Below are 25,109 nucleotides of genomic sequence, written 5' to 3'. Positions count from 1 at the left end.
CGATATGTTGATGTTGTTGGTAGTGGTGAAGAGGTCAAGCAGAAAGGGCTGTATCACCACTAGTTGCAATGAAAACAGCGCCACGTATCGTACTGGGATATGACATGCTTTCCGCCAATGATTCGGTTTATTCACTGCCATATATGTTAGGATAATAGCAGTTGCCCCAAAAATTAGCATTGTCCAAATAAAGCTAGATTCGAATTGAAACCATAATGGAAACGTAGTGATTGTCTCATCTTACTATATTGAGATAGTAGTGAGCTTTGCTTTGAAGGTGTTGGGAGATTAATATTTGTTTTATTTTTAATAACATTTTGTGGCCTTGAGTACAGTACTGTGCAAAAAGTCTGAGGCAAAAAGTGGCTTAGACGCATCACAAAAGCCTTTCTGCAGTGGGATGTGAATGCTTGGTGCAGTATTATCGTAATACTCCCAAACTGAGATCAGTTCTCGCTGACCTAAATACTTTAACACAGTTGACACAAAAAGCAAAATACAGAGTTCACTTTTTGTTTTACACACAAGAAGGTGCACACAATAAGCCTTTTTTCAGACTGTCTCTGTCAATCACTTTTATGATTGACTGTCATCCATTGACCCATAGTTAGCTCAGGGCTAATCCCTCCAGTGCCTGACCCCAACCTGTGATCTGTTCCTGGGTACAGTTGAGCAGTGAGGCCCCTGGTTCTCCCTGCACGCTGGGCTCCCCCCAGCAGAACCTCAACCCCAAGAGGTTCTCCTGCCGTATCTGCATGGAGTCCTTCCACGGTCGCTCCGACATGGAGAACCACAAGAGGGCCCATCTGGACCCAGGGACCTTCAAGTGCCCTGACTGTGACTTCACAGCCTCGTCCTGGCCTGAGGTCAAGGTGGGTTTCAATCAACGCCGTCCCTTTTGGTGCCCAGACACACACACACACTTGCAAACATTTTCTATATCGCACAATACAAAATAAATAGGGAAATATAGCTGCAAGCAGTAATGGGGTGGCCAAGCAGTCAAATGACACGTTAGAAATCCTCAGAACAGGGTTCCGAGTGCATGCAGCAAGTTTGGTGTGAATCCATCAAAGATTCGCTGAGATACGACCCAACTTCCTGTTTGCTGGCTTAATGGCACATTTTGATTGGCTGTACCGAGCAAACGGTTCTGAAAATCAAAAAATAATGTGATGACCTTTGTGAGGCTTGGTCTGAAGATAATCTCTGGCAAATTTGGTTAAGATTGGACACACTTTGTAGGAGAAGTAGAGAAAAAACGTTTTTCAATTAATTCAAAATGGCGGCCGTATCAATTCGGCTATATATATCGTGCCTCCCCCTACCCCTTTGGCAACACCGTATACTTCCTCCCATTCTCGTTTAGCTCGTCCTTTCAGCCTCTTTGTAAACTGAAAACTATGAGTGGTGGGGCCTTTACTTGCATTGATCCTATAAGCTTGGCTACTCACCTGTAGCCTTGGCTACTCAACCGTTTTGTATAAGGAATGCCCCTTTTGTTTGACTGCTTTAAAAAACTGTTTAAAACCTACCTTTTTATAGTTAATTTGATTGTGATTGTTCTTACTGTTGTTGTATGTTATGAGACTTATTATATTGTACTGTAGCACTTTGAGTGCAAGAAAGGCACATGACAAATAGCAATGTATTATTATTACTATGATTATTATGATTATTATTGTGATTATGATGATTATTAGACTCACATGGGGCTGCATGCCTACCTGCGGCCTCACAAGTGCCCCAGCTGCAGCTTCGCCTCCAAGAACAAGAAGGACCTGCGGCGGCACATGATGACACACACCAATGAAAAGCCCTTCTCCTGCGAGCTGTGTGGACAGAGGTAGGGAGGGGGGAGGACATTAGAGAGCGCCAACGGGGAGCAGAGCAGAGTAGAGGGTTGAGTAGAGGAGCACTTCATCGAACCCTGGGGGGGGGGTTTGCACTCTAATAGTTGCAGAGGTCCCCACAAAATACTGAATTCCACACGCGAGTGGTCTTTTTATTTTTGATGTTTTCCAGTAATCTTCCGAATCTGTGATTGTAGGAAAGGTGGGATGATGTGGGATGGTTATCCAGGGTGGGCTCACCCAAATGGAATGCTGTTTCTATATGAGAGCTATACACAAAATGCCATCTTGTGGAAACCAAATGCCCCCCCCCCCCCCTTATCACCCTCTGTAGGAGTACAACCCTCCCTGTCTCGTGTTCTAGTGTTTTACAGGAAAACCCAACCAAAAAAACACATGAGAAGTATATTGTTCCTTTTTCACTGCTGCCAACAGTGCAGTTTCCCTTCGGGTATCAATAACCTTCCTACCTGATCGGTCTTTGTTGCCTGTCTCTCTTTCACACACCTGGCAGGTTCAATCGTAACGGCCACCTTAAATTCCACATGGAGCGCCTCCACAGCCAGGACCCCCCCACACGCAAGCCCCGCTCGTGCACCCCCCAGCACACCATCATCGTCAACAGTGACGAAGAGGCCCTGGCCACACTGCAGTGTAAGGCTTGCTAAAATGCTCACATACACACAATATACATTCAAACAGAAGCCCTTCATGTAGTGTGTGTGTGTGTGTGTGTGTGTGTCTCCTAGCCTTACAGGCTAACCAGGCAGTGATCAATCCCGAACGCCTGCAGCAGGTATTGGGCCAGGAGCACATCATAGTAGCCCAGGACCAGACCCTCTCTGACCAGGTATGAACATACACACATACATTCAGGGCTCGAAATTAACTTTTTGGCTTACCAGCCCCCCCCAAAAAAGCCTTTACCTATGATTTTAATATATTTGTAAATCACTCTCAGAATGGATTAAACAAAATCAACCAATTTTACTTTTTGAAATAATTAGTTAATTAAGAGGGTTGGCCTACTACTCCTCTTGCTCAATGTGAGATGGGTTGTCCTTGTCCATGAGGTTTGGTCTTTGCATCGGACCAGCTGGCTAAAATCAGAATTCCCTTCAGAATCTCTTGAAATGCCCTGCTTGACTTTGTTGGTGTAGCCCAAAACTTTTGTTGTAGAATTGACTGAACTGTAAAATTATGAACTTTGTGACATGACGCGACCAAGAAAGAGACATGCCAGTCAAGAGGCTGCCAGTAAGACTATGCGGTCTATCTGGCGACGCACTCACTCAAATTTCAAGACTTTAGTGACCCAAATCAAAATTCTGATGTGACATATCAATGGGGAATTGCTTTCTCTCTTATATGCTGTCATCCTCAGCCTTTTTTGTCTTTTAAAATCAAACTATTTGTATTATCTGTGTCATTCTCTAGCTGTTATAGGCCATCTTCCCAGTTTTCTGCCACCTAGATGCGCGCACAACTGTTCGTGTTGGCGTTGCTAGCTTTTTTTTTTTTTACCATGACGGGCGCAGTAGTCGGGAGCAGTGCTCCACAATTTCACTCGCCAAATGGCGGAGCATCGGACACAGTTTAGACGCCAGCCCAAAAATCTACACGCCCCTGGTGCTTGGCGGGTGCCAATTTCGAGCCCTGCATACATTATAGCTGTAATAGTCGGTACCGCGGTTTTGGGGTCACGGTTTGGTACAACGGGCACGACTCGTCTACATGACTGTGAAAACGTATAACATTTTCTATTTGGGACTTTTTAGATATTTCAGTTCAAGTCCGCTGAGTACCCCCTGTTTTACATTATAAGCCTTGACAAACTGCGATTCGCTATATATAGCTGGCTTGCCGCAAGCATTTCTCAAAATATGGACAGATGAGGAAACATTTTGCTGCGTTTTCTCCAATTTCATCTGATTGACCTCAACTTTATGGAAACCCAAGTTTCCATAAAATAGAAACATGTGGCTGACTCATGTGTTGTTCATCTGACTGTTGGTACAAATATGTGTACCGTTACACTCCTAAGATAAATACACACATCTCCATCTCTCCTTCCAGCTTCAAACGGGTGTCCCTCAAATCATCTAAACCAGGGGTGTCAAACTCAGATACACAGTGGGACCAAATAAAAACTCTGGCCCAGATTTCATATTCATTGGAAAAAAGCATGTTTTCCCTTCTTTCTAGATATAATAATGCACCTTTTCATATGGGAACAGACTTCAGTTTTACTCCTCTACCTTCTGGCGCTTCTGCTTTATGTCCAGGTCCTTGTACTTGTCGTGGTGTTTTGTGTCTTCTAATGTTGTATTCTTTTGTTACAGCCACGTTGGCTCCGCGCTAGGGATGGGGATCGTAAATTTGTATCGATATTGATACCATTTTCGAGACTGCTTAACAATTTGAGTCTTTATCGATACCACTATCGATACTTTTCTGGGTTGAGCTTGAGCTAACCACCATCTAAATGAATGAATTTGGCAAATGTTAAACATAGCAGCAGCACCCACACAACCCACGCCACACTTAATGTAAACAAGATTACTGAACAACATTTATAACAATAACTTAAGTAAAACAGATGTAAAATAGAACAAGGGGAACGTGTTGCTCTCAGGAGGAGGCTGGATAAAAGAAGCACATATTGGCACAATGGATCCTGACTCTGGCTAATTCTACAATTGTCCACTACAGATGTACTATCCACAACCTGGATGAGTAACTTGTATAAATGACTGTGATTGGTTGGTTGACAAAAAGTGACATTGACAAGCCGTCATTGTTCAAGACGTTATAAAAAGTTCAACACGTTTCAACAAAAGGCAACTGATATAGCTAAATGACCAGCTAACCAAACCCAAACCTTCCTTATCTCATCCGTATTTTGTTCTGTCTCTGTTATTGTTTAACAAGATGCTTAAGCAGCCCACAGAGCCATGCTCCCGGTGACTATGTTTTGAATGATGAGCAGCGGGGCGGGGGAGGGTAGTCTTTACTCACACTATGACTGTGCTCGTAAATAATTTCAATTATATATTTTACATTTTTATTTTCCGGTTCTTGCACGCATCAAATTTTAGGGGTATATGCGAGTGAAATAGTTGTACTATAGAGCCCTGGCTCTTATTATTGAGGTTTATTATTGTCAACGATGGATACTTGCTACGAAGTTGGGGTGGGCTGACTTCGCTCACCATGCCATACTTTGGGTGGACGAGGAGGATTGTCCTCGGCAGCTGGAGTTGGCACTGTTGCTTCTTGAAGACAGTCTTATGCATTTTACCTTTAGCTGATGCCAGTGGCGGCTGGTGAAAATTATTCTAGGTGGGGCTGTGAAATATTCAGTAAACATCCTAATACAATTGAACACAAACTGCATGATACAGGCCCTACAGCTGCAAAATCACTTCTTTACTCTCGACTCTTTGCTTGGGGCGCCCTTTAGGCACAATATTTGAGGACGCTGATTGGCTTAATATGTGTTTCTTGTTAGCAATCGTCAGCAATTCACCTATCACCAGCAGGTTGGTAGGTGTTTCTATGGGCGATTTTAGCGCCCCAGATGTCAAGCATGAAGTAAATTCATCTCAAAACAGAATTTTTGTATATATATATATATACACAACACGTTATTGTGTATATTTTAACACAGTCATGCTTAAAATGAGTGGTCATTGTTTAGAAAATATATTACATGAAAAACAAAAATCTAAAACGGTTTTCACCAGGGAGGGTGGCGCCCTAGTGCCCTCTATTGACCAGCCACCACTGGCTGATGCACATCGTTGAGGTGCTTATTCATTGCAGTAGTGATCCCCCCCCCTTACAATAAATTATCTTCGAACATATTGTGGCGACCCTACACTGTAGGAAGCGGACTAAGAAATGTCTGAACATGATTGATTGATTACGGGGGGTCACCTTGAAGTTCCGGGGGACAGCAGGTGTTATAAGGGGAGGTTTTGGTGGGTTCGGGGCTTTTGAGTTTTGGCTGTTGTGGGGAATCTGTGTTCCACTGCTATTAGCAACTGCTGGAAATCTGCTGTGTTAGCCTGTTGCTAACATGTTCTATTTGGTAAGGAGGGTTGGTTCGGCATGGGCAGTAGCCTAAATAAATGTCTGTTTATCGAGACAATAAAAGTCTTCACTGGGAAATAAATTTACATTTATTCATTTAGCAGACGCTTTTATCCAAAGCGACTTCCAAGAGAGAGCTTTACAAAGTGCATAGGTCACTGATAATAACAACAAGATAGCCCCAAAGCATTGCGGGTAGCCAAAACAAGAAGCACACATTGTGAACAAACAAAAAGTAAGTGCCAAAGGGAAGAACCATAAGACCACCATGTAGTTAAGCAAGTTACAATTAAACAACATGAATCTCAAAGTGCAAGTGTACCTGTAGAAAAAGCAAGCAACAGTAAAAATAAAAATAAGATAAACTAAAATAGAATATTTCGCAACGAATACAACCGTTTAAATCAGTTACCACTAACCAACAAGAGCAACAAGTCTCTAAGCAAGAGTCATTGTGATCCTTGAGGAATCTAGCATTGGGTTCAGCAAACCATTCCTAAGTACCGTTGTACTCCCGGAACAAGTGCGTCTTGAGCCTTCTTTTGAAGGTGGAGAGAAAGTCTGTGTCTCTTATGGAGGTGGGGAGTTGATTCCACCACTGGGGTGCCAGGCAGGAGAAGAGCTTGTGTTGGGACCGGACGGTCTTGAGCGGTGGGACCACCAGGTTGTTGTCTGAAGAAGACCGTATTTGGCGGGTGGGGGTGTAAGGCTGCAGGAGAGACTTGATGTAGTCGGGTGCAGTCCTGTTCACTGCTCGAAAGGTCAGTACCAGGGTCTTGAATCTGATGCGGGCCGTGATGGGTAGCCAGTGGAGGGAAATGAGGAACGGAGTAGCGTGGGAGCGTGTGGGTAGATTGTAGACTGAAGAGGGCGGGTCGCGCATGCTGGGAGACCGGCGAGCAGCGAGCAGCGAGTTGCAGTAGTCCAACTTGGAGAGGACAAGTGCTTGGACAAGCAGCTGGGTGGAGTGCTCAGACAAGTCTCCTGATCTTCAGGATGTTGTAGGGAAATAGCACGTCTGGTCTCTGGCTTATAACCATCCATGTCAGGGACACTACAATATATTACACGGCGCTTCGTCCTTATCTTTGGCTTTATTAAAATGTAGCCAAGCCTTTGACTGCTACGTTCAGCCATTGTAGCCATCAACAATGAGAAATGCAGCGAAGTAGGGCGTGAGCCAGGGGCGGAGCAATGGATGTGTCTATGATTGGGGGGCCCCCTGTTATTAAGATTAAGATTTTTCAGTCATCATAGCCCATAATGTGCAAACAAAATGTAGGCCAGTAGGCTCGCATTCAGCATTCATTAGAATCTCTCACACAGTATACTGTAAGCCTACACAAATCCATGCATAAAATGGGATTAATGATCTGTCCATTTACCAAATACATCATATCCAAATCAACGAAGAGGTCATAAGCCCCCCCCAAATGAAGTTAAAGACAGTAGCCTATAATCATTCTAACAGTGACAACTTATAATAAACAAACATAGGCCTATATAACAATTCTTTCAGCAATAATTTGTGTCGACCTACACACAAGAACCAAGCTCCCATGCGTGGGACGCGTGACGCACACTGCAGTAGGCCACCTACAGCCGGCATGCTACAATTGAACTCAAATTCCATTAGACTATAATCATTTTCTATTCCAAACTGACATGTATTGGGATATTCAAAACCAGCAAACTCATAGCCTACACACAGGTCAAAACACAAACACATTATTTAACTTTAGTTATACAAAGGCAGAATCTTGGCTATGCAGACATGAAACATAAGCCACAACAAATTAGCCTGGTCCTAACCAGACTCTCGTACATTTCATTTGTACAGAGAGTCTGGTCTCACTCCATTAACAAGCGTTGACTTCCTTGTAGGCGGGAAGTTTAAAACTATTGGATCTGCCCAGAGCCACTCTGATCTGCCATAACCAATCGCTAGCGTTCGCCTTAGCCAATTCCTTCACCACTACTGTAACAGAGCTAGCTGCCGTAGCTGGAAAATCAAACTGTTCCCGAACTCCGTGGGGAAGAGGGCCACAACATCATGGCCAGCAACAAAACTCTAAAAGATTTAGTTTATAGATATTCGGCAGTGTTACCACAACGGGCCGAATGATTTCGCTGGCATCTTTCTCCGCCGCCATTACGGAACTACAACACAAACTATCGCACAACATCAACATCAGCGTTCTCAGCCACTTCCTCTGTTTGCTGATTCGCCGGTAGAAAGTCAACCTGAAAAATCTGACTTATCTACCGAATGGCCAGACCTAGTACAGAAGCAAAATCCAAATTGAGCGGAAGTACGTAGAAGGGCAGAGCCAGGCTAACAACAAATGCCCTTGTCTATTTAAATCATCATCTGTCTGTTCTTATCGTTAGCAAATCTGGCAATTACTTTGTTAATGTCAATCTCGACGTCCCTCTCAATGAACAGCAGTGCTAAGTTGGACACCCGTTCCTCTCCCATGCTTGATCGCAAGAAACTCTTTTCAGACGGCTGAATATCCTCTCTGCCATATAACTGCTTATCGGAATTGTCAAGTAAATGTGATAGAGAATGGAAAAGTTGGGGGAAAGCATGGTCGTTGTCAATGAGAAATGGTAGGATGCTGTGTGTGTTTAGTTCATGTTTTTCCATGCTCAGCTCACGGTACATAGTAGCCTACGAAATGTAACAAATGTTTCGAAATGTAGGCCTATATATGTTTAGTAAAAGTGTCTACCATGGATACAATCAAGGTTTTGTTGCCAAAGATAAGTTATAATTTTTTTAAACATAGATCGGGGGCCACCTCGGGTGCGGGGCCCAGAGTTTTTGGCGCCCCCACCCCTCCTCCGCTACTGGCGTGAGCCAAATAATTTCTTTTTCTTTTAGTTTAAAGGCGGTTGGCAGGCCATTCAATTGAATTGAGTAATTTTATTAGACAATCGATGTTTGTGCACCAGTGGTTTGATTTAAATGACCGGATTTATTTCTCGAGACATAAGTTATGTTACATTATATTCCCTAGTCTCGATAGCGGTATGGATAAGCTCGGACCTTATTGATCTTCGGGTTTTGAGAAATTTGGAACTGGGGGCCTGTTCCATTAAGGCCGCTCAAATAAATTGGACTTAAAGTCCCAAACCAGACTTGAATTAGCTTAATAAATCAAGCGGGGCTAAAGCGGTTCCATAAAGGCCAATTTCAGCTCACGCAGTCTACTAATTCAAGTCAGATTTAAGTAATCAAGCTAATGGCGCGTGCACCCTATTCTTAAGCAGCCCGAGAGGTAAAACATGGATCATACAATCCACCACGGCAAAAGCAATGCACACGGCCACGTGACTTCTTCCAGAAAGAACGCTCCCTTTACACCTACTATGACAGATCCCTCATCCACCACTTCATCAAAATGAAACGACACGCCATGATTGACATGAACGATAGGCTATGTAGGTTGAGGTCCCTTTTTAGACCTTTAGTTATTTCGTTGATTAAAAAACAGACACCCTCTAAACACGTACATTTACTTTTTTGACATTGTTTTAAATAGCCTACTATTAATCAATACATAAGCCAGTAGTCTAACTTTTAACATGGTTGTGTCGGGAAACTGGAGGATGTAGCCTATGGATTTAGGTTTGTTTTGCAATTGTAGACGTATGTTAACATGTTAATATAGCTATGATAATTATACTCGGATAATTTAGATTGAGATAGGCCTATGCCTGATGCTTACAGTAAACATTTGAAATCACAAACTAGCTACGTAACGTGGCGTGTATAAATCATTGTTCATCATCGTTTAATGCATTAGGCTAAATGTTTTAGCCTATGTAGGTTATTTAAGTTGATTTTCTATCAATGTTGAACATGAAAATGCGAATATCCGTGGTAAATCATTGTTTACCTGTTGGGTCAGTGTAACAGGAAGGTCTAGTTAACCCTTTATAGGGCACTCATTGAAATCTTTGGAAATTCTAAATTTTTACTTCAGAAAGCTAATAGGGGATGGTACAGGACATTTTTTGCATTTTAATTTATCAATATTTTTTCATCTTTGCATTGCAAATCAAGGTCAATAAAGAGCTCATATATGAGCACTTGCCCGTCTAGGGTAAAATAAATTACAGAGCGATTGTAAGGAACATTTATTTAGAGACATCTCTGTCTTGAGGTACTGATACTGGCTTGACTGTGATACAAGAAAAACACATTCAACAAATACACATACACAACATTCAGTTCGGAACCGTTTTGGAATCGTTTCTGGAACCGATAACAAGACAACAACATTGTTGTAACATTTGACTAGTTACAACAGTAACAGTCAAAATATTGCCAAATAAGAAGAAATAAATAATAAAATTGGCATATAAATTGTAAATAAATAATATCATTTGAAACAAACGTTATAATTGATACAAGAAAAGTTAATAACATCATAAATACTTGATGAATACAAAATCATTCTAACAACAAATGAAATATCAGCAGCCACGAAGATCATGGTTTTAAAAACACAAAAAATACTATAGAACATTTTCTCCTGAGGACTGGCCACTGTCATAGACCAGGAACATTGCATAATGAACAAATTTCTTCTCCTGTGTCAGTCCAGTTCAGGCCAGTTGATTCACTTAGGCAACTGCTTCATGGTCCTTGACAAAGCAGTTGCGCTCAGCATTGAGGCACAAGTGGAGCTGGCAGACCCTGCAGACAAGGTTTGACCTCATGATGTTCCCCTTCCTGCTGCATTGCTTGCAGGTCTGGCGGCTGCTTCTATAGACAGGGGCATGGAACAGTGACACATCAAACCAGACAGAGTAGTGTGGCACGTGACCACGGTGTCCCCGGATAGGCTTGGGGATATCAGCAGAGGTGCTGGAGCAGCCTGGCAGTGGTGCTGAGCTCCTGCGGGGACGAGATGTCATTGACTTTGAGCTACCGTCTTGAACACCTGGGGCCTCATGTATAAACATTGCGTACGCACAAAAAGCTTGCGTACGCTGGTTTTCACGCACACTTTGTGATGTATAAAGATTTACTTGACGTGAGAATGTGCGGGCCTTCACGGAAACTTTTGAGCAGACGTGAGAATGTGCGGACCGTACGCAAAGTCTTGTCTGGCTCTGTAACATGCCGAGACTCACCAAACATTAAAAATAAAGTTTCCACCAGTACGTTTATGACGTTGACTATTCAAAAACATTAAACTAAAAGTTTGATCATTAATGTGGATAATCACATCAAAATGCCAAACCCAAAACGGGAAATGCTATATAGCCTTCTGTTTATACCGCCACCACTTAATAACTTCTGTTAAACTTGAGGCTGTCAAACGAACGACAAAATCACTCAGGAAATGCATTTCACGCTAACCCTATAGCTGCCATGCTGTTACGATGCGCCACCACTCGTTTCTTCATTTAATGTTTTATATCGGACCATTTCTTCTTAATTTCTGTTATGGGCCGGTTCTCTGAACCCACAGCATTGATGGCCCTATATTAATAATAATTTTATTTGTAATGCACTTTACTTTAGTTTTCCATTCTGCCGACTTTCTTTTGTCACTAATACCTGATGACAGGCCGCCAAACAGGACACATTTTCTCGCCTCCACCTCTGTTGTCAGTACCTCGATCTCACAGTCCCCGTATTTCTTCGAATAAACGCTGCGGTGTTTAACGTTCATTTTTGGTCCGGCGTTTCTTCGGGGAGAAGAAACTATAATAATAGCTATTATTTTCCTTTCCAGCCGGTAAACATAATATTGAGTTTATTGCAAATTTGTATAATTACCATTAACATAATATAAATTTTAATTAACTTTAAAAGAATAAGCTGTAACTTAAAGTGCTCTTGGGGGGCCCCCTGGTGGCCATGGGGCCTCAAGTAGCTGCTTAGTTCGTTTATGCCTTGGGCCGGCCCTGACTATACATCTTGTATGGGACTTTTGACAAGCTAGCCGACAGCAACCTATACAGCATGTAGCCTGGCTTCACAGCAAACTGGGATAGCAGCTTTGACAGCTTTTTGGGCTACTTTCCTGTCCTCTGAATTGGGTTATCTAGCAAGAGTCTTGACATTTGTTCTTTCTTCCTTCATGATTTTCATCCCTATGGAATTGCGTTGCTGTTGTATTTCGCAGTATTGTGGCCAAAAATGAAAAAGAGAGACTTCATCAGCTGACGTCCGTAATTTCTTTGGAGAGAAAAAAAAAGTTTGTTTCTGGAGATTTTAGACATTATTAACAGAGTAGTAGTTCATAACATGTTTTAAGGTACAGGACACCAGACTGACATTAATAGCTCTTAACTGACATTGTGAGTGAATGTATGTGGGTAAGATGGGGTAAGATGGGGTAAGCCCAACACAGAAAGTCCCACAGCTGTCCCCCCCAATGTTTGATTGACTATTTCGCCCTTGATGGAACGTTCTTCCTGAAATAGTCAGTGATGATCTGATGATGAGCCGACGTATCTGCGACGTTTGAAATAGAACACAGAGATGAGAAGAAATCCGACCATTTGCCGACGCTTATCCGATGTTATGAATAGAACACAACATTTCGATCTTAAGCCGACGTCGGCCGGACGTATGTGTGCTATCTGGGAACTCACGCTAAGCCTGACAGTTAGCCTGCCCCGGACCAGACTTCTTTCGCAATCTAAGTTGCCATAGTAACCGAGTTCGAACTAAGTTGAGCTAGCTTTATGGTTTATGGTTCGAACCGTTTTATGGAATGAACTACAAATGAGTCCGACTAACTGTCAGGTTTAGCGTGACTTGGTGTTTAACCAGACGTTCCTGTAACACTGACCCTAACGGAAAAACGATGATTTACGACGTATACTACATTTCTTAATCTCATCAGTTCAATATGTTCAACATTGATAGAAAATCAACTTAAATAGCATATAGCTACATTTAGCCTAATGCATTAAACAATGATGAACAATGCTTTGATAGGCTACACACCATAGCCATTAAATGTATGAATGTTAGTTTGTGATTTCAAATGTTTAGGCATCAGGCATAGGCCTATATCTTAATCTATATTATCCAAGTATAATTATCATAGCAATATAATTATCAGTAGCCTACAATTGCAAAACGGAACGATCCACCCTCCGTTTCCCAGACACAAAAACCATGTGGCCTACTGGATAATGTATTGATTAATAGTAGGCTATTTATTTTAAACAATGTCAAAAAAGTCGATTTAGATGAGTTTAGAGGGTGTTTTTTTAATCAACGAAGTAAAGGTCTAAAAAGGTCCTCCTACGCAGCCTATCGTTCACGACTTCAATCATGGCGTGTCATTTTATCTTGATTGAAGCGGTGGATGAGGAAGCTGTCATTGTACACGATTTAAAGGGAACGTTCTTTCTGGAAGAAGTCACGTGGCCGTGTGCATTTCTTTTGCCGTGGTGGATTGTATGATCCTTGTTTTACCTCTCGGGCTGCTTAAGAATAGGGTGCACGCGCAATTAGCTTGACTACTTAAATCTGACTTGAATTAGTAGGACTACATGAGCTGAAATTGGCCTATATGGAACCGCTTTAGCCCCGCTTGACTAATTAAACTTATTCAAGTCTGGTTTAGGACTTTAAGTCTAGGTTTTTTGAGCGGCCTTTATGGAACAGGCCCCAGGTACCCTTACAAAAAAAGAAGTATACTTAGTGAAAAAAGTATACTATTATCATGTTACTTAAAGTATACTAGCAGTGTACTTTTATACACTTTTTTTGTACTAAGTAAACTGAATTGGCCCACTTTTTAGGTCATTTAGTACATTTTAAAGTACGCTTGTAGTGTATTTCAAGGTTTACTTTTGAATACTGCAAAGTAGCCTGTGTAGTGCACTTTCAGTTCATCAAGTATACTTCCTCAAGTACTTCAAAGTATACTTTGGAATACTCTAAAGTAACCTGTGTAGTGCACTTTGAGTTCATGAAATATACTTATGTATACTTATACTTCTTTTTTGTAAGGGTATCTATCCCTACTCCGCACTTCACAAACAGGTATGTACTTTACGGTCGTGAACAGATCAGTGGCAAAAATCTGCTATTAACTTTGGGGGGGACCATTATATGACATTTTCTCTAGCAATTTCTGAGGGGGACACCAAAATGATTGCTGTAACACAGCCTACATTGTAATATGTTAAATGTGTATTGAGGAACCATAATTAATACTCCTGGATAATTTATAGTTAGTAACTGAAGGGTTGTCTCAACTTGTTCAAATGTAGTTATAGTAGTGTTTTTTTAACAGTCAATGTATGAATGCAGGTGTACAGTATTTACAACCAGCAATACCAAGAAAGGCCAGTATGTACAGTACACTGTATGGGTGCAGTTTTTGTAATTACAATGGGCATGGTGCAGTCTCATCTAAAATAATCTTAATTGAACCATAAAGTTGGGGAAAATCGCAAAACCATTTCTCTTGAAGTGTCAACACTTTGTTGGCAAGAGTCTGCAGTTCTATAAATTGTGGGTGTGGCTGATATGGTTCTGTGCCACCACTAAGGTGACTACACAGTGCTGTGCCACTGTCTCCCATACTGGTGCTGCTGGCAAAAAGGTTGACCCCCGGTCCTGCCATGGCTGTGACACTGTCGTCCGAAGTCTCTACCTGGCTATTCCCTTTCACCACCCTCACTGACTCAGTCTGTCTCTTAGAAAAGACATAAGGTGTTTGCCATCCTCCTAACTACCAATACCCAATACTACACAATTAATCACAACAACAATACCATTGCCTCAAACTAATCTTGGTTCAGTCACCAGTTTAAGTAGAGAGTGGGGGTATCCATGGCATTGTCCAATTATGTCCCTATTTTACAAGTCTAAAGAAGAGAACCCGTCATGTTGCCAAATAATAGACTCAACAAATTTACCTGAGACCCCTTGTCTCTGACAGTCTATTCCTGCCTACCTGCAGCTCTATTGTCTGTTTGTCATCTGGTGCCTCTTCTGCCTAATGGCATCATTTTGAAACATTCAATTAGCAAATTTCGCATCATTTTATGAACATTTTATCAATTAGTCTTTGAGATTAGGCCACTAGGGCTATTTGTTTGCGTTTTGGTGTCCTGAAATGCTCTGATGTACATCTTTATTTTTTCTGCAATTTTGCAGGTTATTTACAGTAGGAGATGGGCTTCTATCATTTATTACCATTCTTCTATATTCTAATAGCCTTCGATCTACCAGGTAGCTAGACAGTTAGTAAAGGTGAAACGGATTGCATTGACAAGGATTGTCAGCTGTATGAGTTCACCTAGCCTGACGTTGTCATACTCATAATTCTAGTCAGAATATGAGTCTGAAAACTCTCCGTTGGGCTGTGACTATGGGGCGTGTTTCAACCGAACTCGTAAAACAAATGCCTCTTCGCTCAATTGGATAGACCTACAACCAATCAGAGCAATGTAATATGCTGTTTGTTGAAAACGAATTCAACCCAAGGGACGTTGTTGATTACGTTACTGTTGATCATCTGTCTATCATCGTATAAAGCCCGCCCTGGCAATTTCATTGGTCTGCCCAGATGCTGGTTTTATGTAGTTTTTCCCAATACGAGAGCCTCCAGACCTCCCGACCAAATTTGTTTGTGGGTGGGGCGAAGTTGGGCTGGCAGCCAGGATAGAGTTCACCCTTTACACAACGCAAACTGCAACCTTTCGTCATATTAATAACTCATGTTTTGGTTTTATATAGGATGTCTTCCCAGAATAGCCGAATTTGCAGAGCTAGCGAGCCCCAATTCCGTTTGTGTGGTATTTGCCATCTTTGCTATCGCCATTTTACTCAAAATCGACACACAGGTGCTTCAAAGTCCCTAGAGATGATTTAGCTTTTGCAACAAGACCATTTAAGATAATTATGACAATGGTAGAATATAGTTTTACTCAGTATCGCTAACCATGGCAAATGGATTTTGAAGAACTACAATATCCGTGCTGATCTTGGATTAAATTGACGATAGCAAAGTTTCCATCTTTGACAACGCCAAATGGAATAGGTGCTAGCTAATGTTTGCTCCATCGGTTTGTTTACTAGCTATGCAAATGAAGCCATCTTAGTATGTGTGCACCCTGCCAACATAGTGAAATCCCTATGGTGCGATTAACTGGATTAACGTTAGCTACGTTAGCTACGTGCATTTCAAATGGTAGACACTCATGTCACCTTGTCAGATAAGGAACAAAACCACTGCATTGCTAGCTTCTCTTAGCCTGACATTGTCATACTCAGAATTCTAGTCAGAATATGAGTCTGATAACTCTTTGTTGGGCTGTGACTATGGGGCGTGTTTCAACCGAACTCGTAAAACAAATGCCTCTTTGCTCAATTGGATAGACCTACAACCAATCAGAGCAACGTAATATGTTGTTTGTTGAAAACAAATTCAACCCAAGCGCTCTTTCGTGACGTTGTTGATTATGTTACTGTTGATCATCTGTCCATCATCGTATAAAGCCCGCCCTGGCAATTTCATTGGTCCGCCCAGCTCCTGGTTTTATATAGTTTGTCCCCAATACGAGCCCCTCCAGACCCAACTTCCTGACCAAATGTTTTTTTTGGGTGGGGGTAAGTTGGGCTGGAAGCCAGGCTTAGCTTCTCTGTCACTGACTGTAATTCAAAAAGCTGGTCATGTTACTTAGCTAGCTAGCTAACATAGTGATCAATGCAGGGAAAATGATGACTGACAGTTGTGCATGTTTTATTGTATTGAGTGGTAGAAATCAATTGTCAAGCCAATCCTTTCTTACAACTACTTACTGGACATCAGCCACTAAATATTTTCACGCACGCACCTGCTAGTGATGAAGTCGTTCGTGAACGATTTGTTCATTTTGAACGAATCCTTTCAAGGACTTTGGAGTAAAGAGTCCTCTTAGAGTGATTTGTTCATTTTCTTGTGGCCGCGCATCGGGACTGTTGCATAGGCTCCTCCAGAAATGATTCGTTCATTTCCCGACTCGGTCTTCGGGTACGAGTCTTTGGATCAATTTTCACGTGACCTGCATAGGCTCTGTACTAGTAGCTAGAGGAAACGAACGATTCTTTCAATTCCCGACTTGGTCTTTCTACAAGTCTTTGGATCATTTTTCACGTGACCTGCATAGGCTCTGTAGCTAGAGGAAACAAATGATTCGTTCATTTCCGGACTCGGTCTTTCTACGAGTCTTTGGATCATTTTTCACGTGACTTGCATAGGCTTTGTAGCTAGAGGAAGCGAACGATTCGTTCATTTCCCGACTCGGTCTTTCTACGAGTCTTTGGATCCTTTTTTCACGTGACCTGCAATGTATTTTTTTGTAGAGGAAACAGTTTCCTCATTCCCTTTCGCGTGGCCGCTGTTTTACTAGGGCGTGAATGATATTCGCTCAAGTCATCATACTGACTGGTTTTGTTATTTTCACTTTACATCTACACTTAAAGTTTAGTGCAGTTTAATTGTTTGCCGTGATAATTAAATGCTAGTGTGATAATAAATGACCAAATCATACAAACCGTCATGATACATTATTTAAATGCAGAAATGAACAAATTCCAAGATTCCAAGAACTGAATTAGTGAAATTATCCAAACTTCCCATCACTAGCACCTGCATCACTGCTGAGGCCTGGGGCTGTGGGTCAAACCATTGTGGGACCAAGGGCGGGGTTCGCAATCATTTTAAACTTTAAAAAGCACCATTGTGTCCATAATCAGCAAAGCGCTTTCATTGCATATTATTAATGTTATTGTTATTAAGTTACATAGTTATGTTTACAGTGATTTATTGGGGGGGACAAATCATATTTTTCCCAGGATTGGTTGTGTCCCCCCTGTCCCCCCGCGATTTCTGCCCATGGAACAGATATTCTGTCTCCCACCTGTCTAGAAAGCTCCTGTTTTCCACCTTCAATTTTTTGGGAGAAGTGTCTGACATCTGCCCGAGGTGACTGGTAGCATGAGGTTGCGAATGAATGAAAACAGAGGAGGAGATGCTTGCGCGTCTTGACGCGCCAAGGCACTAGCAGAGCATTCTGGGATTTATAGTATTAGCGGTGCATTACTGCAGTGGCAGGCCGTGCATTTCACCCCCCAAAAATATAAAAACATAAGTCAGTGATAGTGTTGAGGCCAGCAGAAATGGGCTTGCTGGCCCTAACACCCCACCACTGCGTTACTGGCCCGCGGGCCAGCATTTGACACCCCTGATCTAAACCATAGTGAAAGTGTGAACAGTAAAGATGGCACTGGAACATGGAAACAGTTTGAGATACTGCCTGTAGTTCGTTAAAGTTTGATGGACCGCGTACATCATGTGCTGAATTGCAGGAGGAGGGCAGCTACATCCAGCAGATAACCACTGTGGACGGCCAGACCGTACAGCACCTCATGACGGGAGACAACCAGGTGACGGAGGTACGACACTTTCACTCAGGAGAGACGTGACCAGTCTGGGATAGAACAGTTGGAACAATCCTCTACCTGTGTCACTTTCACGTAAACCGTGTCATTACTTTTTTTCTTCTTTTTCTTTTATGCACCACGGCCAGGTCCAGTACATCATTTCTCAAGACGGAGTCCAGCACTTGATCCCACAGGAGTATGTAGTGGTGGCAGACGGCAACCACATACAGGTGGGTGGGGTGAGGTGAGGTGACGAGGGAGGGAGGGAAGTGCATGTCGCCAATCATTATTGTGAAGGTTACAAAAGTGGGCCTAATGATGTCTAGTCTATGGTGAACCACCATAGTAAAATTGTTTGTAATGAAAGGATGTATCTTTATCTCAACAGATGCCAGATGGACAGATTATCCAGTATGAGCATGATGGTACCTTCCTCCAGGAACAGCAGGTGAGCTGGCACACAAACGCAGTGTTTCCCACACATAGATTAATTAGTGGCAGTTCACCACAGAATCACCACCAATCGCCACATTGCGTTTTGTAAAAAAAAAAAAAAAAAACGTTTTTAGCACTTTTTAGGCTAAAACACGCAGCATATTCGTTCAGCTGCATTTCCTTTCCCTGCTCTTCCTCCGTCTCTGTCACTCACGCGTCTCTCACATACACACAGTCACAACATCAGCACACGTTAGCAACGATGCATACATACGCCGTTCCCCTTCGTTCTTTTGGTGAGCAGTCTCAGGAGCCCTAGCTACTTACCCGGTGTCATGGAGCCGACCAGTTAAATAGTTATTTAGTACTAGCGTTGCTACCTGCATATGAAGAAATTGTTTGTTTGTTTGTTGTTGTTGATTTTGTGAAGGTGTGAAGCATTAAGGATTAATATTCAATATAATAAAGTTCTGTGTAACAAAGTATTAACAAAGGAATTATTTTGAACTCCCCCCGACCCCCACCCCCCGGTCTGACATGAAACAACCCCCCGCCACAAATTGCTTTCTAATCTGTGGGAAACCTTGTGAACGCTATCGTTAAATTAATCCATATTCACAGATGAACTTCTAAGATTCACAAACATTACATGTAAATTCAGTCGATATACTCTATATGGCCGTATGTAGAAAATCTATTGAACCAAGTTGCGCTACTCTGTCATGCTCCAAGCTCCTCTGGAACCTACATCATCATGAAGGCCTGAAATGTGCATTGGCAATCTGTGTTTCACAGGCAAGGCATTGGTGCTTTTGGCTAACGTGTGTAGTGCCATGACTAATGTTTAGTGCCTTCAATCCCTGTGTGTATAGATTGCCCTGAGCCATGATGGACAGATTCGTTATTTACCCATCAGCTCTGAGCAGCAGATAGTCAGCACTGAGGACCTAGAGACTGCGGCCCACTCTGCAGTGTCAGGTTAGAGCTGTCACTCTTCCTTGCTTTTCTAAAACTAAGAAGAACAGTCACGACTCCCTCCTGTTTTAGAACTACGAGGACTCAGATTGTGATTTATTTACTCCATACAGTCACTATTACAACAGTTTAAGGTTATAGCTCTCACAACTTTCTCATCTTTGTATGACTACTATTCGATAGATGAAACTGCGATTCCTTGTCAAAGGTTGATAAGGGTGTGAAGAATGAACATGACGTAAAATTATCAACTTTCATTTAAGTTGTCTAATATGGTACATAATAGGTTTGCATCAGTCATTGTAAAAAGTATGATTACCGTTATTTTTTTAAATTTGTTTGGCTTGCTCTCCTGTTGGTTTAGGTTATCTTGAATGTCTCAAAAGGTGCAAAACCCCAAAAAACTACTTAAAGTTGAACTAAGTATTCTTCGCGTGTCCTTTTCTCACTCTCTCCGGGGTTGTGTGTGTAGCCGTAGCAGACGCAGCCATGAGCCAGACCCAGACAGTTTACACGGAGGCCACGCCAGAACAACTGCAGCAGCTGCAGCAGCAAGGAATCCAGTACGACGTCATCCACTTCACTGACGAGTGAATCCCTGTACCGTTGGTGGCCTTCAATCATGGAGAATGGACAGATGAGCTCCAACATAGGATCTGTGGCCTTGGACTGCTTAGGCTGGGACTCGTAGCTGCAAAATGGAAAGTCCTTGTCTTTTCTGACGGAATTCTCAAACATATTATTGAGAGCATTTGTAAATCCTAAATATCGCACCTGTGTCGTCCTAATCTAATCATAGGGACTGTGCATTAAAGTTTTGAGGCCGACTAGGTTGGACCACTCTGTACTTAAATCAACCTATTGGCACGTGCCTGGACCACTTTGGAAATTAGATGGCTGAAATCATGTTTTAGATTTAGAAGCATTGCTTCAAATGGACTGAAGTACTTTGAAATAAGAGAATTCTCCAAAACAAATTGTTTATTTTCAATGATATGTGAGAATAGATATGCCTGTCGTAAAGAGCTGTTTGGATTTTACTGTCTGAGAGTTAAGTGTTTGATTGTGAATGTTTATGAACCTAATCGTTTGTACAGATTCTGTTTGAATTATGGAAAATATAAGGTTTGTTTGACTTTGTTAGCCAATGAAAACAATGCTCAATAAGCTCCAAGATGATACCAAATTATTAACAAAGACTGTATAAACTCTTTCACTTTCATTCAGTGTTGGGTACTTTTTAAAGTAACTAATTACAGTTACTAGTTACATTCCTTGTAAAGTAACTAGTTACGTTACTTAATTAGCTACTTGCTGTAGAGAGTAAGGCGTTAAGTTACTTTTGCGTTTCTTTAGGAAAAGTATTTTATTTCTAAGACAATTCACCTTGGTCACTCTTATGCCCAGAAGGCACATTTAATGGGTTGACCTCAGCAATAGCACATATTGTACTGAATATTCAGTGTCACTCATATAACATGATCAATCCTCATTATACAGCAAAACGGATCAAGGCAATAATAACTACTTACTAACCGAGAGTGAGGTCATGCCGGGAAATATCAAACTGAGGCTGGAACGTATCGACGAAGCAGAGGTTTGATATTTCCCGGCATGACCGAACGGTTGAAGTTAGTAAGTAGTTTATAAAATGGCATTTTTAGCTTCTTTTCATTTTGTAAACGAAAATAAATGGTAGGCTACCTCTAGGCTAATTGTAGCTAGCTCTCAAGTCTTCTCACGGTGTGTTTCAAGTGTTGCCTAGCAACTCATTAGAAAGCGGACAACATGGTTCTGCAAAAAAAAAAGCTTTAATTTCAACACAAAAGAACGACACAAGTGATTCAAAGAGTCTAATCTTCATCCTCACTTTCGATGACAAATCTTTTCAGCATCATCTGGATAGTAAAACTATCGTTGTTGCCATATAATCACTATAATGAAAAGCAATATTTGCAAGTTATTGAATCAAGAAACTCTTTAATCACTAAATGATGTTGTAAAATGCCAGGCAGAAGTCTAGTAGTTAGCTAGCTCTACAATTTACCAGGGCTAGGTTTGAATCTAGGAGCAAAACTAAGCTAAGCTATAGCTAGGTATATGGTAGCAAAATGGCCCTTACAAAAAAGAAGTATACTTCAAGTTTATTTTGTAAGTATACTTGGTATAAAAAGTATACTATTATCATGTTACTTAAAGTATACTAGCAGTGTACTTATTGATATACAATTTTTGTACCAAGTAAACTGAATTGGCCCACTTTTTAGGTCATTTAGTACACTTTAAAGTACACTTATAGTGTATTTCAAGGTTTACTTTTGAATACTGTAAAGTAGCCTGTGTAGTGCACTTTCAGTTCATCAAGTATACTTCCTAAAGTACTTCAAAGTATACTTTGGAATACTCTGAAGTAACCTGTGTAGTGCACTTTTAGTTCATAAAGTATACTTCCTAAAGAGCCTCAAAGTATACTTTGCAATACTTTCAAGTGCCCTTTCAATTAATGTAAGTACCTCAAGAAGTAAACGTAATAAATGTAATTTCACTATGACTTACTAATAAATTAAATGTTTAGGGGACCCTCAGACGCCTCAGATCAGATTTTGCGTCACATGGCGAGAACGGGGGCCCTCACAAAGTCACACTGCAGATTCTGAAGGAACCTACTTACTGCACAGGCATCAACTTTTTACGAATCCAGCTCTTCTGATGAAACGTAACAGTCATTTAACTCATGGTTACAATGGTAAACCAGCACAACAATGACAATAACCACGCAACAAAACACTACATTCTAAGCAGACACATTTAAAAAACGAAATTCATGAAGTTACATTTGTATTTCGAACAAACGGCAAACTTGTCAGCAATTTTTACACTTTACTGCCTTGCATCATGGGAATTGACAAGCTAATGAGCCACACTATCTTCATTATTTCACGTTGTTATTTCGTTCTTCAGTCAGTTTGACAGTATAACCTTCAAATTCTCAAGTAGCTTTTTCTTTTTTTTCCATTAATACTCCAATTGATAATTATTAGTATAAGAGTATAGGGCTTCAGAATGTTTTGGCAGTAATTAAGGTTACAGCTTCAGTAACAAAAAAAGATTCAATGTGCAATGCATAATAGATTTTCATAGACATGAATAATTAGAATGAGATGGATCTAAAAATTTAACCTGTAATGTACTTTTAAATGATTTTGACTGCTTTTGCTGTATAATAATAGAAAACGTACATCTTACTCCAGAAGAAATGTATACCATTTTCTGTTTCTAAGCATACTTCTTTAAAGTATATCAAAAGGGAACTATTTTCAAAGCATACTTAAAAGTACATCAAAAGTGAACTATTTTCTTAGCCTGGCTGCCAGGCTCGAGGGTCTGGAGGGTCTCGTATTGGGAACAACTACATAAAACCAGGATCGGGACGGACCAATGAAATTGCCAGGGCGGGCTTTATACATGATGGACAGATGATCAACAGTAACGTAATCAACAACATCACGAAAGAGCCCTTGGGTTGAATTTGTTTTCAACAAACAACATATTGCGTTGCTCTGATTGGTTGTTGGTCTATCCAATTGAGCGAAGAGGCATTTGTTTTACAAGTTCGGTTGAAACACGCCCCGTAGTCACAGCCCAACGGAGAGTTTTCAGACTCATATTCTGACTAGAATTATGAGTATGACAACGTCAGGCTACTATTTGAATACTTCTTAAAAGTATATCAAAAGTGAACTAAAAGTGTACTATCCATATTTTAGTATACTTATAGTATACTTTAATATACTTCTTTTTTGTAAGGGGGTGTTCACCTATGTACTGAACCAGACAATTTTACTTACTGGTATATAATATTAAACCTTAACCACTGAACAATACAGCAACACATCACACGAGATTGAGTTCAATACATTATTTAATGTGACATTAGGTAGGACTGTACATGCAAGTCTTAAATAACTATTTAGCTGGTCGGCTCCATGACGCCGGGTAAATTGGGTTCGTGAGACTGCTCACCAAAAGAACGAATAGGAACCCACCTGTCTAGCAGATTAAGACGTTTTCGTAGGTACCTAGCGAAAAGTATCCTCAACCTTGCTAGACTTTTAGCTACATGCTGAGGTCTCGCGACTAAAAGACTAAATGAATCCTGTAAGACCCAAACATAAAAATAATTAATACATATATTTTTTAAGTCAGATGTTGTAAGAGTCTTCTGATGAAGATAATGAAGGATTTATGAAAAATATGTTTTTGTACGTTTTTAGGGAAACATAATAAAACGTTGGGCCTAGTTGGTAGCAGAATTTCAGTATTTGCTCTCATACTGTCAGAACAAATACACAAAACTACTAATGGTTAATTTTGAGTGTGCTGCTTTTGGGACTACCATTGTTCACGTGCAATGGTAGTCCCAAAAGCAGTTCCTTTTTTCTGAAAAGCAGAGACAGAGATTGCACTTTCTGCAGAGCATATTAGAATATCCTTTTATGCCGTGTCTGCAACGTCCTCTCGTTGTCTTCACTGGAAATGTGCGACCATGTCCCTGTGCACATCCGTTGGTTTCACATGCCCTCTTGGCTGGAACCCCATTTGGTGGACCCCCATTACCTGAGGATGGTCTCCTCTTAGCAGTCACAGGTCTCTGAGGTGTCACAGTTATCAACTTCAAAGGGCTCCCACTTGCTTCCTTGGTGTGTTGACAGCTGTGTTTGTCAGGATGAGAAAGGAAGCTAGTTGCGCCTGAAACAGTCTCCTGTTCATCTTTTTCTTGGGAATATTGAGAGCCTTGCAGTCCCGTTTGTAGAGGAGACAAGCGTTGATCACAGCAATGATAAGTGTGCCAGAAGATGTAACTGTATCAGCGGCGCAATTTCATGAGGAACTTGTATTTGGCTCCAAATGAGTCCAGTAAATCCACACCGCCTATGTATTTGTTGTGCGCCCACCATATGAGGTCTCTCAACTTCAATGCAGGATTTGGTGGCTTTGTTCCAGCGTTGAATCTTTTGCACAGGATCAATACCAGCAAAGGATGACACAAGTGTGACTGCCCTGTTCTCATACCACTTGACAGCGCATATGTTGGGGTTTGGTTGGCTTGTGTTGGTTTGCTCGATGTCCTTACCATCATCATCATTAGTTGGACAATCAGTGGGTCTCTGATTCTCTTTTCCCACTTCCTCAACATTTGCAACCACCTCCCCATCACTTGAATCACTGGTGTCTGATTCCATGTCAACATCACTTTCTCCATTTTGGATAGCATCGACGACATCATGCATACTGAAGTAAACTCTCCTTGCTGGTGTAAATCTGAAATG

General features: G+C 41.4%; 1 protein-coding gene across 4 annotated transcripts in view; it reads left to right on the top strand.

Moving 5' to 3' along the window:
* Positions 1-21,001, top strand: part of znf335 (zinc finger protein 335) — a 36,737-nt gene extending 15,736 nt beyond the window's left edge. For 3 of the 4 annotated variants that reach the window (XM_084680447.1, XM_084680446.1, XM_084680449.1), the window contains exons 20-28: positions 669-872; positions 1,704-1,846; positions 2,368-2,507; positions 2,603-2,703; positions 18,295-18,381; positions 18,516-18,599; positions 18,758-18,817; positions 19,677-19,782; positions 20,252-21,001. In XM_084680447.1, the coding sequence (XP_084536573.1) occupies positions 669-872; positions 1,704-1,846; positions 2,368-2,507; positions 2,603-2,703; positions 18,295-18,381; positions 18,516-18,599; positions 18,758-18,817; positions 19,677-19,782; positions 20,252-20,373 (1,047 nt within the window). In that variant the 3' untranslated portion in view covers positions 20,374-21,001. The remainder of the gene's footprint in view (positions 1-668; positions 873-1,703; positions 1,847-2,367; positions 2,508-2,602; positions 2,704-18,294; positions 18,382-18,515; positions 18,600-18,757; positions 18,818-19,676; positions 19,783-20,251) is intronic. The other variant, XM_084680450.1, reaches the window with a different exon arrangement.
* The last annotated feature ends 4,108 nt before the right edge of the window (positions 21,002-25,109 follow it).

The sequence above is a fragment of the Hypomesus nipponensis genome, chromosome 18 (genome assembly GCF_054491055.1).
Source record: "Hypomesus nipponensis isolate SF chromosome 18, ASM5449105v1, whole genome shotgun sequence".
Taxonomy (NCBI): domain Eukaryota; kingdom Metazoa; phylum Chordata; class Actinopteri; order Osmeriformes; family Osmeridae; genus Hypomesus; species Hypomesus nipponensis.
This window is presented reverse-complemented; position numbering and strand designations above follow the sequence as displayed.